Source organism: Ixodes scapularis, unplaced genomic scaffold (genome assembly GCF_016920785.2).
Source record: "Ixodes scapularis isolate PalLabHiFi unplaced genomic scaffold, ASM1692078v2 PGA_scaffold1__304_contigs__length_218370807, whole genome shotgun sequence".
In the NCBI taxonomy this organism is placed as follows: Eukaryota; Metazoa; Arthropoda; class Arachnida; order Ixodida; family Ixodidae; genus Ixodes; species Ixodes scapularis.
In genome coordinates, this window is record NW_024609846.1 from 170,859,675 (window position 1) to 170,875,909 (window position 16,235).

Consider the following 16,235-nt stretch of genomic DNA (forward strand, 5'->3'; position numbering starts at 1 on the left):
GAACACCGTTCCTATGATTCCTTTAGTGCGGGCCCGGGAGCTTGGGGGATTTGGAAAATAGTCTATTCCGTCCGAATATACATGCTTTGGCCTAACATACCTTCGAGCAAAGAAGCCAGATCCGGTTGACTCCATTGTTCCACGGTGACCCGGGTCGAGACCGTTATCAATTGACATCCCGTTCAGTCTCGTTAAAGGGACGTTATTTCAACGTTGACATAACGTTATCACATAGGTGCGCTCGACATTTTATGTCGTTAAATGGGACGTTATGATATCGTTAATATGACGTTCTCAATTGACATCCCGCTCAGTTTAGACGTATACTCGACGTTATATGGTCGTTAAATGGGACATTGTGTCAATGCTGATATAACGTTATCACTTGACTTCCTGTGATATTCAGACGTGCACTCGACGTTCTAAGGTCGTTAAGTGGGGCGTTATGTCCACTTAAAATCCGTGCTTTTTTCCAGACATTATCCTTTCCATATTACGTGAAGGGACCTGACGTTGAGACTTTCGACGTTCTTTCGACATGTGGTTCCTGATGTCACCGACGTCCTTTCGACGTCTTTTCGACGTGATTGTGCTGCCTGGGTTCAGCATAACTTTGCAGAAGGCGATGCGTTGTTTCAATCTCCCACCCTGCATCCCTTTTCTAACTCGAAGGGAAAAACTGGGCCGAAATCGCTGGTGCCGCCACGCTGATTATCGAAGAATTGCGTTAGTACTTCGCGCAGCGGTTGTTTATAACGAAGCAAGGTGAATGCAGCCTTTTAGCCCTTTTCCGCGGGATGAACATTCCCGAAACCTCTCCTCTTTCTGGTTCAAGCAGATAGAAGAGAGTCTGCGCGCGCGTGCTCGAGGACGAAACGTTGTCGAAGCTTTCTAGCTTCGACAACGCTTCGTCCTCGAGCACGCGCTCGCCGCCAGTGACCCACCTGCAAGGCACTCTGCACCGCGAGGAGCAGACTTTCTCGTACGACTGAAGAAGTCTGGACGCGCACTCTGGGCGGGGGACGCGCAGGACCGGCAGAAAAGAGGACAGCATAAACGGAACAAGTATGAGGCCACATTCCCAAGATTCTGGGACACTCTGCCCACTCAGCAAAAACATTGCAAAGAGCCGATTTGAGCCGTGCAACTGTAGGCATCGTTGTTACATTCCCCGCGGCAAGTATACTCGGCAATAAAGCGACAATAATAAAAACCAATCATAATCTCACGGACATGACTTTTCTTCAAAGGCACTTCGTATCTTTTTCTTCTTTCCATTGGGTTCTAGGGACAACCCTTAAGTCGCGGTCCCACGGCTAGTGCGCCTTACAAAAGACAGTCTGCAGGCACCGTCTGAGACGTTTCCAGTAGGACGGTCCCATTGGTCATACAATCCTGGGAAAGGGGTCGTTTTCTTTTTTTTTTTACGATTCTTGCTAAGCGCCGAGCTTCAACTTCATATTTTCGAAACAATCAGCCGACAGTAAATACCTTAAAGTTCGTTTGGTCCAGTGAAATTGGAACAAGAGGAGTTGGGAAGCGGAGAGCGATCCCCCCCCCCCCCCTCCCCCAAACAAACATTTCGGTACTTTCAGCTCAAAATGTCGGAGGAAGGAAGGAGAATCCGCATCACTACCTTCCCTCTTCAACGTGAAACACTTCCGATGCCACGGGCAAGCAGCGATAACGTTATATCTACAGCGTGAAACAAAGGAATCGATGGCTAGTTTGAAGGGACCGCATAAATTGGTTTCTCAACGTATCGAGCTAAGATTTTGTACAGGGGTGGCTGAAGGACGTGCATTGAGGTTATAAAAACTTCCTTAAACTAACTTACGTAAAAATATTAGCGATAAAAGAATGAAAGACGTTTACAGCACTCTGTAACGCCGAATTAGAGCGCAGCTCTTGAGGAGGAGGAGGGAAGGGTACTGAGGAGAGGGTATACTTTTCCTCCCTCCTCCTCATCCTCCCTGATACTGTTCCTCCCCTCCTCCCTCCTCTTCCTCCTCCTCGTCCTTCTCCTCCCCTCCTCCTTCACCTCCTCCTCCGTCCCTCAAGCTGCTCCCCTCCTCTCCCCCTCCCTTCTCCCCTCCCTCCTCTCCTCCTACTCCCCTCTTTCCCCTCCTCCCTCTTTTCCCCCTCTCCTCCCCCTCCTTCTCCTTCTCCCCTCGTCCTCCTCCCACTCCCCTCCTCCTCCTCCCCTCGTCCTTCCCGCGCGTTGCATCATGGGAAATGTCCCAAAATGTACCGCGCGGTTACGCCGACGGCAACTGCGACGGCGCTCAAGCCGGAAACGGGCGCCTGCTGCGCTCTAAAAAACTTGAAATCCTTACCTACCATGTCCATTTGCTAAAAGATTACAGGAGGACGCTTAAGCTTCGCCTTTAATAGTGGAAAGCGATAGCTACACATATAAAGCCGTGCAGTCGTGTCTGCGTGGCCTAGGATCGGCAGCGTGTCTCACTAGCAAGGCGGAGGCGAACCCCGCCTCCGCCTAAAATTCTTCAAATTTTTCCTTTAAGGCATATGAATTGCTTTATAAAGTGAAATCACTTGAGACATGCGGCGACCTTTAATTTTTATTACATGTCATATCTTAATCACTTTCATTCCACGCGTGACGTCACGTTTCACGGGAGCGTTGTGGGTGGTTTGAAATTCCCGCGCGAGGTCGTGCGGTTGTGACGTCATAACCCTATTGACCAATCAGGGTTTTCCCGTCACGCCACCAACACCGGCTTTTCTGCGACACGACTTCCTTAACGCTACAGCGTTAAAATAATCATGCACTGACAATTCGCGCAGAAAAAAAAAAGCGCATCGCTTCTGGCTCAGAAAGATCGTCTGCTATTGCCGAAGTCGAAGTAAACGCCCATTGCGTCCGCCTGTAGTGAGCCTAGATTGTGGTAAGAGTCCATCTAAAACCATGGTCTGTATCATCGGGAGCGTTTGCAACTTAAAAGCGGACGCCTCCCGTACCCATTGGTCGCAAGTGCGCACGCGCTGAGTTGTCGCGTGCCGAGGAGGTAAGCAGGCGGAAAAGCAGAGACACTCGCAGACCAATCAACGCGTTCGTCACTTCCTTGCAGCTCGTACTGCAAACGCGGCCGATAAACCACGTCACCCCGATAGAGCAGTTGGACGCTCTCTGTAGTACAGGCTCTCTGGCCGCCTGCGATTTTACGTACCTCCATCTGTCGGCTGTTGCGACAAGCAAACGCCTTTTTTTTTAGCAGACGGAAGTTTTCTTTGTTTTTGTTTTTCTCATATTTCTGTGTAACCTAGTTCAGTCAATGTTTATAACCTTAATGCGCGTACTTCTGCCACCTCTGTTCAAAATCGTAGCTCGATACGTTCAGAAAAAAGACTTATGCGGTCGTTTCAGACAGCCACGGATTCCTTCGCTTCACGCTGTATGTTCTAGAAATTTTTGGCAGTCATATATTAGAAGGGCTTCATAGTAGTCGAAGTTACAGCCCTGTATACGCTTAATTTTTTTTTTACGTAGGAATAGTAGCAAGGGGAAGCGAAAAGTTCGTTTTTGGTGAAAAAGAAAACAACTAATGCTTATAAGTTTTTTTTTTTTGCGCCATTTATATTTATCTCCTCCTGATTTTTGATTCCAGCAGCGAAATGAAACAGTCTCCGATCAAAAGTTCTCACTGTGCCACTGTCCTCCACGATGACGCAAATCGCTTCCCGGCCAGAGCAAGGACGCACAAATCAAGAATGGTTTTAAGACGTCGACTGGAAACTTGAACGAATATCATATACGACAAGATTGCTTCCATTTTTGTCTCCCTCGTATTCACTCATAGTTTAAGAAACGCAGGGCGTGCTGAGCCAATGGACCTTTTCCGAGAAGCGTTCTGCGCACGAGCGAGAGCCCGATGCCAAGCGGCGGAAGTCGACACGAAAAATCGAGGGAATTCTAAAGAAGGCTGTGGATTAGCGAGTAGAACACGTAGTTGCAGCATATATATAATTGTGCTACACAAAAAAAGAAAGTGAACGGAAAGAAAAACACGACGTTTAGGTGGACGCCACGGTTGCCCCTTTTTAAAGTCGCGTTGGGCACGCGCTGCAGCTCAGAGAGCGAAGAAACCGGTAGCGTAGCTCCAACGTAGCTCCCATTATCGACTGGTAGTGCAGGCAGGTCACTTCCTGCATTTTTAGTTCGTGCAGCCACCGCCAGGTGCCGTCGGTATGTGGAAAAGGTCCATACCACCTGGAAGACAAGGCCCAAGCATGATGTCGTCGTTAGTGGTCCCCCCTACCCGCCCAAAGTGGTCAAAACGACGGCCTCAGCCTGTTTGCCGCTTGGAGGACCGCTGAAGATGATGTCATGCGCAGGCCTTGTCTTCTCGGTCTTACTGAGTGAGCTTCGAGCACCTGAACAGAAGCCAAACCCACCGTTTTTTAAGCTCTGATTGACTACGGGTGTCTTAAGGGACCTTTACTTTTTTTTGTTTTGTGGCCCATGTCTTACACGCGAACGCGTGCGTTAACTGAAGGCAGGTTTGTTGGTAAGCCATCGTACAAATTACTCCCTCGAAACTCTGGCGTATGACTGCGTGGACGTATCGTGTAATGTCGCGCTCACACTGCTCGTGTCTACAAAACACAGCACACTATCTGAGACGTGTCCTTGTATGACTGCTGAAGCAAAACCTGTCCGCAGACATGTTCGAAGCGTATGTCGCGAGCATGCTTCGAATATGCACGAGGCGTCTCCACAGATAATCCTGTCATCGTGTCTGCCCAGTGACTTTCGCACGATGTATACGGGCGGTGTGACTGGAGTCGGGCGAAGATACGTACCGAGTTTTTCTCGGTCGCACCATGGCTCGCTCAGGAAGTTTCGGAACGGGTAATCGCGCAGGGTGCAGCCGCAATGCTTCTTCGTCAGGTTGCGTGCGCACTCCGAGAAGCAGATCTGCCGCGAGAAACGGGCAAAAGGCGTTGTCAGCTCATGAATTTCGAGTCTTCTGAATAGAATTTCGTTCCCGTGCTACGGCTGCAGCCAATGCTAGCTCGCGGGCTTATTTATTTATTTATTTATTTATTTATTTATTGATAATACTGTCGGCCCTTTAGAAGGCATTTACAGTATGGTAATACGTGCAAGATGTAAAAGAACAATCATGCACTGACACTTCAAAAAAGTGATTCACTCGGAGGAATAAAAAAGCAAAAGAAATACATTCAGAACACAAAGGCACGGCACATTATCAAGCACTATACTCTTTATTAATTTTAACGAAATCACAGACATTTGTCATAGTGACGGGTGAGTGTTACGCGCGCGCGTCGAATACGGAAAAAAAAAAGTGAAGCAAACCTACTCCAGGTTTAACTCTGAAATACTATCCGGATCGTTGTCAGAAGAAAAAATAAAAATACTGCCAATCGAGTGCGTTATCGAGATAAAATGAAGCCCAGGAATATTGAACAATGCTATAAAAATTTGTAACAAAACTCGCAAAAGTCGAAAATAAATTTTTGAGAAGTTAAAAGTGCCCCATGGAGACTAAGACGTTTTCCGAGCGCAGCTTGTTTAATGGCTCAAACAGTTGAACCACGCTCCGGATGGAATGCCGCGGCAAGAGCGACATAATATGTGAGGAAGAATAAGGGCTCCGAAGAAGCCCTTACCTTTTGAACTGGCGGTTGAGGCAGAAGATAATATCAACGTGAGTAATCAAACTTATCAAACCATCTATGTTAACGAAAAATACGAGCATATGGAATGCTGAGGCGATTGGCATCCAAACACGCTGCTTTGTCCAAAACAAACGAGGGCACTAACACCAAGAATCAAGTTAATACTCAGATGCTTGTGTTTATCATTATCGTAGAGTAGTGCACAAGAAGTTTTTGCCTGAAGGACCAGCCGCTCATCAGACGTTCTATCAAAAAGTAATTGAACGACTCTGTGGAGTCCTCCGAGTCTGACCATACACCGTCAGACAACGCACGCGTTCACACTGCATTGTGTGTACGCGGAGTTTTGAACGGAACATTTTAGTAGGTCCGCAGGTTGCTTACTTTATTCATTTATTGCTTCACTTGCTGGCCGGTTACACGGAAGCCAAAGCAACAACAACAACGCCACGTGAGAATGCACCAGTTGCTGTAATACACTGGTCACTGTGTACAGATAATAAAATGCAACAAAGAATTGACAATATGACAGGTAGATTAAACTGGTAAATTGGTAAAGAATTGGCAAAACAACAGCTAAATTAAACTGGCACCGTATTCGCAATGCAGAGAAGGTAACGCAAATTTAGCGAGATTTACGTGTGTGTGTGCGCGTGTGTGTGTGTGTGTACGCGCGCGTGTGTGCGTGCGTGCGTGCATGCGTGCGTGCATGTGTGCGCGTGTTTGTGTGTGTAAGACAAGATTAAGACGAGGATTGGGAATTGATTGCTGAAGGTCTTAGGATGTATATAACACACATGCAGTTTATTCTAACACAGGTCTTTGGTGAAAAGTGATTGTAAGCGGGAAAAAAACGTTTTGATAGAGCCTCTGTTCAGAGACTCTTCGGTAAGTTTGCTCCAATCCGCAACAGTGCGTGAAAACTAGCTTTACTCCTAAGATCGTTATGAGAGAAAAACTCGCGCAATGGTTTCCTGTCTTCATTTTCTTTTATCAGAATGTAACAGGTGTGATTTTTTTTTTAATTTCCCTTCAACTCATGAGCTGCTTACGAAAGATCAAATAAAAGCGCCTAAAAAAAAAGCTTCCGATATCGATTAGAGTAAACGTGTTCGACTGTGCGTCGTATATTAGAATCGTTCTCAATAAACCTCTTTACGTAAACATCGACATCGTATATCAACGAAAGAAATGCACACCAGGACAACACACGTGACACAGCTGTCGTCTCGCCACTTTCGCTGTGTCTACGTGTAGCTTGTTTTGTTGGATGCCTACCTCCTGCGTGTAGAAGGAGGGATAGTGCGTCATCGTCTCCATTCTCCTGTAATCGACGCAGTTCGTGTCGAACGGGAACTCGAGTCTCTGGAGCATTTTCTGGGAAAAGAAGGAACTATATTATGCGAGGGTGGCGCATGAAAAAGTAAAAAAGGCAATCTTCCGCGTGAAGCGAAGGGATCGATGGCTGTTTGCAGAGACCGCATAAATCGGTTCCTGAAGGTATCGAGCTAAGAGTTTGCAAAAAGGTGGCCGAGAAACGTACATTAAGGCTCTAAAATTTGCGCTGGACAAGCTAACCTGCGTAGAAAGTAAGAAATGAAAATCTTGAAATCCCTACCCACGGTGGCCGTGCGCTGAAGGCGTCTGATTGGCGCAACAGCCGTCAGATGTCGGCAGTGCTACCCGTGTTGACAGGTGGGGGCTCGGCAGAGAAGGCTCCGAGTATCACATTTTTCAGCGTCAGCTCGACGACACCATGGTTGGTGGCTCGTTTTGGAGGTTCCTCTCCTCGTTGAGGCGCGCCTTATTTAGTGTAGAAAGGGGAGGGGGGGAGGGGGGGATCTTGGAGGTCTCTGTCAAGATTCCGCCCTAAAACTTCGGTGAACTTCCTTTTGTCCTCTGGAACTTCCCCGTACTAGAGAACAAACTTCACTGACTCGATGGGAGCTAAGCACACCATGGGGATGACCTACACCATAAAACAGCAGGGATGAAACTGCCAGACAAGAAAAGGGATGCGATAACAACCGGAGAGCTCAAAACAGACGGCGACATCTAACCAAAAATGATTGTCGAGGAAAAGAAACAAGAGAAGAGAGAAAACACATTTGTTTTGTTGTTTTTGTTTTATCTTCCTGCTCCTTCAAATGAACTTAGACCGGTTCGTTCGTCTATAGCACAAAAAATATATATTTTCCGTTTAGTAGCCATTGCTACGATGGCTACTGAACGGAAAGCTTTTTTTTTCCACGACAGATATACAAATATCTTATTTTTTTAAATGTGGGGCAACACTGGTTGTTGATTTGTATAATCAATTACTAATCCAGAAATATAAAAGCAGTACTTACCATAATAATATATAATTTCTTAATGTGTTATCACTTGTTCCAAACCCCGTGTTTTATCACATACGTTGTTCAGAGTGCTGGATTGTGGTGCATTCGAGGACTAATTACGGATTGTAGATGCTTCAGCATGTTATATCACCCAACCTTAACGAACTCATCAAACAGAATATTCAGGTAGAAAATATGTGAAAACAAATGAAATAAAACAGATATATTTCAGAGAAATAGAGTGAACACCATTGATTTTAGAAATTCTGTTTATTTACGATATGTACGAACATATCATTGTTCTGTTCTATCTGTTATTTTCTTGATGTTATATATTTTTGACTCCTGTATGTGCTAACAATTCTGTAAAAATCTGTATGGAAGGCAAGAATGTTTTAAGCTACGTTTAGTAAGTGTTTGTCCTCTCTATCTCTCTCTCTTTATGACTTGGAGTAAATTAAATTGAATTGGATCTTCATTTTTTATGTTCTATCAGTAGAATGAAATACTCATGCACCGACAATTTGTGCAGAAAAGGCACGCATCGCTTCTGGCTCCGAAACGTCGTCGGCTATTGCCGAGATCGAAGGAAGCTACCGTAGTAGCCGCCTGCGGTAGGGTACCCTATAGCCTGCGATTAGCCTGCGATCTTACGTGCCGCCATCTGTCGGCCGTGTCGTCAATCACAGGCCTTTCGTTAGCACACGGGCGCCGTAGGTAGGGGTTTCAAGTTTTTCATTTCTAACGTTTTACTCGGGTACGTTTTTTTAGTTAAATGTTTATCCCCTTAAGCACGTTCTTCGGCCACCCCTGTACAAAATCTCCGCTCGATACGTTCGCAGACCGATTTATACGTTATTTTCAAACAGCCATCGATCCCATTGTTTTACGTTGTATACAACATGGCTGGAGCTGGCATCACATCAGCTACCATTGTGATGGTCTCGCAGCCGAGCACGTATTCTTCGGCAGCATGTTTATTTTTGAGCCACCGCATACGCTCTCCTTGTCAAGAACGAGTTGGAATGACCACCATCGTGGTGCCACGACGTCACGCGCAGGCGATGTCTAGGTTAAGTACTCGAGACCAATCTAATAATAAAAATTCCTCTTCGTTGCCCGTTGTAAACAACTTTTATTAGACCTTGCAGTCTGGGTAATGAACGCCGTCGTTCTCTCTGGTCGAGACGACTCTGCTGGCGAAAGCTGGGCGAAATTGGCGGTGCCTTTATTTCTCGGCCTGCTCTTCCGCACTTTATTGCTCGAGACCGATGTCGTGGAGGCTCGTTTAGTACGTGTTAGCAGATAAAGTACCTATTCTCAAGATATATCGATATAAAAAAAGCCCACCAATCCGTCTCTGCCATCCGCTTTTCATTTCCCAGTTCTGTAACGTAGGCTGCAGAAATACATTCGTTTGTGTGTTTCCGCGCACCCGGGGAGAGGAGTGAGGGTACGTTTATAAAGGCTGCTTAGGGGAGCAAATGGGTACACACTAAACATCATTATACCTTTATAGGCTCGACAATTGAAAGGAACTGTTTCGCAGGCGAGCGACCTGGCAATCACGAAGGTTAGCGAAGGTTCTGGAAAGACAGATTCAATACTCGCAAAGTTCGCCACAAAATGGCGGGTGTCTACACCCTAGCGGAGCGGCCGACAAATGGAGGCTCCCTGGAGTGCTCCATGCAACAGCGCCCCCATTTTATGAATAAAAAGACAGTGTTCCTCGAAAGATGGGCGCTGAAAGGGTAGAGCCATGGGTGTAATACTAATCCCCTTTTGACACCCTCAACCGCGATCTTACCACTAATACAACGTACAAAACCTGTCCGCAGACATGTCCACATCAGGCACGTTGCCAGGATTTTGTTTCGGGGGGGCCGCCCATGACAAAATGCTGTATGAGGGGGAGGGGGGACAGGAGGCCCCAGCAAAATGGAAGATTTCAGGGGGGTGGGGGGGGGGGGGGGGGGGGGGGGGGGGGGGGGGGGGCCGCGCCCCAGGCTGTGCGCCAGGGGAAGGGGGGTCCCCAGGCGCGTTGCCAGGGGACCCCACCCCCCCCCCCCCCCCCCCCCTTGCTACGCGCCTGGTCTGCATCATAGATATGTATGAAGCAAACGCGCTTCGAGGATGATTGATGCGTGGCCGGAGACCCTTCCGTTATCGTGTTTGCAGAAAACACCGTATTTTCTATTATGTATGAGTAGTGCGGCTATAAGTGCCTGTTCACAACTTGTCTTTGCTTACGGCCGAGTTGTAATGACTTCTTGTGACGAGAGAACGCGACCAGAGCCATAAATAAGGAAAGAGTTTGGCCATCTATTGTCTTCGGCGATCCCGGGCGGACCCTTGACTCCTCCCACCGGCATTGACGTTTGCCCTAGTAACCGCGTGGCAACGCTGAACGCGCTGAACACAAAACGCTACTGTCCACCATTTTTGTTCTTATTCCCCGTACGCGCGCGTTGGCTACGCTGGGTTTTTACCGGCTCCCTAATTTGCTGAGCTTTTATTGTTACTTCCAAGACGAAAATAGTTTTTTGTGGTGCCGTTGGGTGCTCTAACAGCAGCCATGACGGTTGTCGCTTGTTTATTATTCCGAAAGAAAGAAAAAAAAAAAACGACGGAAGGTCTGGTTGATAAAAATAAAGCGCGACAAGTGGACACCGACGGCAGGTTCCCGACTTTGTGAGGTAAAAATGCTGTCAATTATTCCAAAACTCCCCAAGTAAATGGAGATTTTCCTACGGATGCGATCACGCACGGTACGAATTTATAAATAATTGTCAATAGCACTGATCTCGTCATACATGCAGTTCAAACTTTGGCTCAACTCAAGAAAAGTGAAACATAACTATAGTTCGTTGCAATGAAGATAAGCATGTGGGATCACTAAAGCTACGACCCTTGTTTGTTGCATCAAGATATACGACCACATGGAATTTAAATCAAACAAAAAAAAATGGGAAAGTCAATTCTAATTATGTGCATTTCTGATGTTCACTATCTGCAACTTCTGAGGGGCCCTTATTATGACAGCCCTGTTTAAACTAGTAACTGCTAAATAAATTGAAAGTTATAAGTTGTCCTGAATTTAATGTACATGAAGCAACTGTGAATGCATGGCATTACCAGAATGTCCTGAAATCAAAGAAAAGCTGATCAGGCGTTTCAGATGGGCCAGGATTCGATTTTATGTGAAGGAGAACACCCGGAAGGCAGCTGAGAAAAGGAGCGCAAAGAAGTGCTCATCCAGCAAGTCGATGGCTGCACCGCGTCAGATTTAGTAGATTAGAGAGTTCGAGCTTAGGTTGCTTATTAAACATGCCACTTGGGGAAAGTTCTCTGGTTCTGGGCATTCTGAGCAGATGAACTCGAACGTCTAGTTAGGACCGGATTGCATTTGAGCATCTTTTGACGGTTTAAGATCAATGGTCTTTCATGTATAAAAAAGCCTGTTTTTGTCTCCAGATCGAGCTAAATTAGACTAGCGTTCTCTAACGCCCAGGCACGAGAAGTTTGTATTGTAGCTTGCCACTAAAAAAGTTGCATACAAAAATATATGTCATTACTGAAAGCCTCCGTTTGAAGCAAGAAAACCGCATGCATGTCGAGATCATCTCATTTAAAAATATAGCTCCAAGCTACACATGCCATTTGGCGCATATCGCGAAGAAATCCTGCTCAGAAGCACGGTTGCAAACAAACACCTCGGCCAAATAGCTTTAGCTCTCTTTCAAATTTTAGTTTACAAGCGCTCATCGTTTCGGTGGAAGCGCGTTTCGTAGATTTCGTAGCAAACGCGGGCGCACCTCACATATCTCATGTCGCTGACGCGAATATTCTGCCAAGAACCTGTAAACTGCGTCGGGAATTTAAATCGTCGCACCCCGACATCAAAACCAACCGATATGAGCGGCCTCAACTGAATCTATAAACAACCAGCGTTTTATTCCAGTGTAAATTTCGCGACACACCGAGCGCAGAGTCTGACCGAGCGTAAGCAATTTTTATAAACTGGGCAGCGTCACTGCACGTACGGGCGGAGAATAAACAAGGTGACCGTGGAATTGGTCAAACAAGGTTCTCGCCTAAACACCACAGAGATTAAATGCCGTTAAAAACTGACCAAAGCAGAAATCAAAACGACCGTACATTGGCAGTCGCCGAGAGCAGCGTATACAAGCGCAGTCGTCCGGCGCGGGTAAGAACAAAAATGGCGGAGTGGGGCGTGCCCGCGACGCTAGCGTGACGTGTTAGTGACGTGGCTGACGAGCTGTCAAGCGGGCCACGCCCCTTGGCCAAACTTTTCTCTATCTATGGCTCTGAACGCTACGGCACGCTGGCGCCATCTATTGAGGTGACCCTGAAAGTTGGAGCTGCACTTAACTAGAGCGAATGTTTTGCGGTTTTCGCGAGATCGAACGTACATACATCTATGATAAATGGTCGTGTGTACATTAAAGATTTTCGAACAAAAAAAAACATAACTGATGCGCGAAGGAAAAAGAAAGGAAATATACGGAAGTGCAGAGTGTTCCATGGGCACAAGATAGACGGCGCCAGCGTGTTCGTTCGTCCACTTTCGTCAGGCCCGATGTACGCTTCGCGCTTTCCACTTTTGCCCGCCCCCTCCTTTCCTATAGACCTTTTTCACAAAAGCGCCGCCATCTTGAAATATCGTCACTTCGAGTATGGGCGAAAACATTGTTTTGCCGTCGCCACGCCTATGGAATGCATTTAGGAGATAAGCGTAACCGTCCCCCATTCTCGTTTTCTCTCCCCTCTATTTTTTTTTTTTTACTAGTGGCAGGTGGAATTGTTTTAATATTTTTTCGTCGCCCATAGCGGATATGCCTACTAGGCGGTCGGGGGCGAGAGTAAGCGGAAAAGCCCCAATTTGGCTCCCCCCGCAGCTTAAAAGGACTAAGAGGATTGTCTTCCTTGCAGAAGACCGAGGTTGTACGTCGGCCTTTAAGGGTTTTTGCGAGGTTTTAAGGCACGTGGTCGTAAGCAGTCTCAAGTGTATGAAGCAACCTTAAAGGGGTACTGCGCAGGTTTTTTGAGCTACCTCGACTAACTATATTTTCCGACTTCACGGCCTTTACACTTCCCGGTATGCTAATTAGGATCGCGAACTTCCTAAGAGATATTGTGAAATCGGCAAATGAAAATGATGCAGAAACGAGCATTCAAATACACCCGCCCTTTTCAGGGGCGCGAAGTCAGTGGCGGGCAGGCTTGCCAGTCGAGCAAGCACCCTAAAAAATAGAATATGCCAATCATTTGTTCCGTGCTGGAGGGCGGGTACTGGAGCGAGGTTCCAAAGCATTCATTTGACACCGTGAAACTGCTTGGAATAAGGTGGGAACAAGTTCTGCAGTCCAAATAGTGAACCCCTGCCAACGTTACTAAACCACTCAGTTGGGAAACTGCCATAGCGACAGCTCGGAAAAAGTGTCCCCGATCTGTCCTCGAGCACCGAGCTAATGGCGAACACAACGCCGCCAATTCTCCCGCAGCGGCCACTCGACGAACTGCTCGTGACGTCAATTATGGCTTTAATCGGCCGTTTCGGCGCCGAAACAGATACAGCGGAAGAGGTTACAGGGGTGCCACCCCCGTCTCCCCAGCGGACGCGCCGCGTCGTGCTGCCGAAGTTAAAATGCACCAAGGTCGGGACGCGCTACCTGAAAGCACCGCTGAGGCATGGTTCTATAAAAACAATATTAATTGTGCCGCAAAACCTTGCAAACTAAAGATTTTAAAAACCTCACGTGCCCCTGATTTTGTACTATACTCCAATAAATATCATACAAAAAGAGTTTTTTCCGTTTGTTTTTACGCAAAAACATGCTTTCTAAAAGTTCAATGTGACCACAGTACAGACAAATAATAAAGAGTGGCGCTGTTGTCGTATTTAGCTTGGTCTCGGTGGACGCCAGCGGCCCAGGTTTCGACGGCGAGTTTCCCAACTGAGTGTTCTAGTAGCGTTGACCCCTGCACTTGACTGACGTCACTTTTTCGTTGTTGCCAGTAGAGACTTTCAGTTCGAAAAAAAAAACACGCTGAGGACCAAAATTTAATATTCAATAACTTTGCGGAAAAAAATATAATTGGACAAAGTATTTGGAATACTATTTTAGTGATGCTTGTTGTCGAGTTTAGCAAACTTTCAAGGAAATCAGATCAGACAATGAAAAAGCCTGTGGAGTTCCCCTTTAAAAGACCGTTCACGCACTTGCCTTTGAGTCCGACCGACTAAGTAAAGAGCGGTTTTCAGGCCTCTTCAACGTCTTACGAGAGGCCGCGCTGCTGCGGAGCCGGTCGTAATAAGTCGCGAGTATGTGAACGGGACTTTAAGGCTGTAAAATATGTTGGTGCGTAAGTACGCGCACGTTTGTGGAGCCCCGATCGGCATCCTTCCGCAGCCTGCAAGGTCCACACTCCCACGCCTCAGTGCCTGCTGCGCGGGTGGGTTACCGCCGGCGGGCCCTGGAGAAAGGGGGGGGGGGGGGGGGGGGGTTTCTCCATCGGGGGCCCCTCTCGACGCCCAGACGACTTTCCTGTGGCAGTCGGCCAGCGGTTTATTCTTGGACCGCCTCGCGTAAACTGGGCCAGCGCGCTTGGGTCGGCCTTGGGTTTTCCGGTTCGTTACGCTCGCCTCTCGCCGACGCCGCCTGACTGACAGGCCGGTGTCGTCGGCCTACGCCTAACCCCAACCCCCCGCCCGAATGCGACTGCCCAAACTTCGCCGCCTATGTCAGAGAAAAAACTACCTGCGTTTTTGCTACGGTAAAGCGGTACCTGATATTATTTGAGGTTCGCAATGGCAGTCCTGCTGTAGATATTGTAATTTTCTTCTTTTCTTTTTTATTTTGGGGGGGGGGGGGCGGGGCGAGGGGGGAGGGAACTTTTTATGCGTAAAAGGTTCTTGCAGGAACACAGGGCGTTCCTGCAAGCGCAGCTTTAGGACGCTGAACGCGGAGTCCTGCTCTGTGGTCCACTCCCAAGGTGCGTCTTTCTTTAGAAGCTTCGTTAATGGCTGTGCGAGAGTTGCCAAATTTTTGACAAACCGTCTGAAGTAACTGACCAGTCCAACAAACTGTCGGACTTCGTGCACTCGGAACGGTGTTGGAAAGTTAATTAGAGCCTTCACTTTGTAGTCGCTTCTGGGTCTGAGACCAGTCGCTCCGATCTCGAAGCCCAGATACGTGACTTTCTCTGTCATGAAGGTGCATTTGCTTATACGAAGCGTAAGGTTCGCAGCTCGTAGAACCTGGAAGACCTGCTCGAGATGAGCAAGACCCTCATTAAAGTCGTTGGAAGGGATAAGAACGTCGTCCATGTACGCTAGGGCGACACCATATCGCAACGGTCCCCATACGGCATTCATCATACGTTGAAAGACCGCTGGAGCGTTGGTGAGACCGAACGGCATTTTTAAGAACTCGTAATGTCCGTCAGGCATCAGGAAACCAGTCTTAGCTCGGGAGTCCTTAGCCATTGGAACTTGGTAATAGCCCGATGCCAGATCAAGCGTCGTAAAGCAGTAGTTTCCCTGGAGTCGGTCCAGCTGATCTTCGATAAGAGGTAGAGGATACTTATCTTTCTTAGTAATCACATTCAGCGCTCTGTAGTCAACACAAAGTCGTTCCTCTCCGGTTTTCTTTTTTACGACAAGTAGTGGGCTCGCATACTCGGATGATGAGTCGCGGACAACACCTGCTTCTTTCAGTTCTTCTACGGCCTTGTTTACTCGAGTGCGTTGGTCGTGGGACAGCCGGTATGGACGAAAAGATACTGGTTTTGCCCCAGGAACAGTCTCGATGTTCATCTCTGCCGCATTCGTAGAGCCAAGCTCGAAGACGTTGACTGCAAAACAGTCGCGGTACTCGTTAATGAGCTCTAGCAGCCTGTCAAATTCTTCAGCAGTCACCTGAGGCCCCTTTCGTATATCCTCCGCCTTAATCGGTTCCAACAAATCCGTCGTCTTTCGCTGGCACGCAGTCTCAATTGTTCCTGAACACCAGGATCCTCTGGCTGCTACTTCTCCTTTCGAAATATGGAGGTCGGACTTCGATACATTCAAAATAGGCAAAACAGTGTTGCCGCCTTCCGAGACGTCGATTACGCAAGCAGGCAAACAGTGTTCCCTGCCCTCTTGCGTTCGAAATTGTGCGTCAACGAAGACGTGTCCTGTGGCGGATTCCTTGGTCGTCAGAC

At 47.5% G+C, this 16,235-nt stretch overlaps 1 protein-coding gene across 1 annotated transcript in view; it reads right to left on the reverse strand.

Annotated features, from left to right (window-relative positions):
* Nucleotides 1-16,235, reverse strand: part of LOC8039566 — a 298,351-nt gene that overhangs the window by 203,077 nt on the left and 79,039 nt on the right. The window contains exons 5-7 of the mRNA XM_042290402.1: nucleotides 6,946-7,044; nucleotides 4,825-4,939; nucleotides 945-1,011 (exon numbers count right to left, since the gene is read on the reverse strand). Of these exons, the coding sequence (XP_042146336.1) occupies nucleotides 945-1,011; nucleotides 4,825-4,939; nucleotides 6,946-7,044 (281 nt within the window). The remainder of the gene's footprint in view (nucleotides 1-944; nucleotides 1,012-4,824; nucleotides 4,940-6,945; nucleotides 7,045-16,235) is intronic.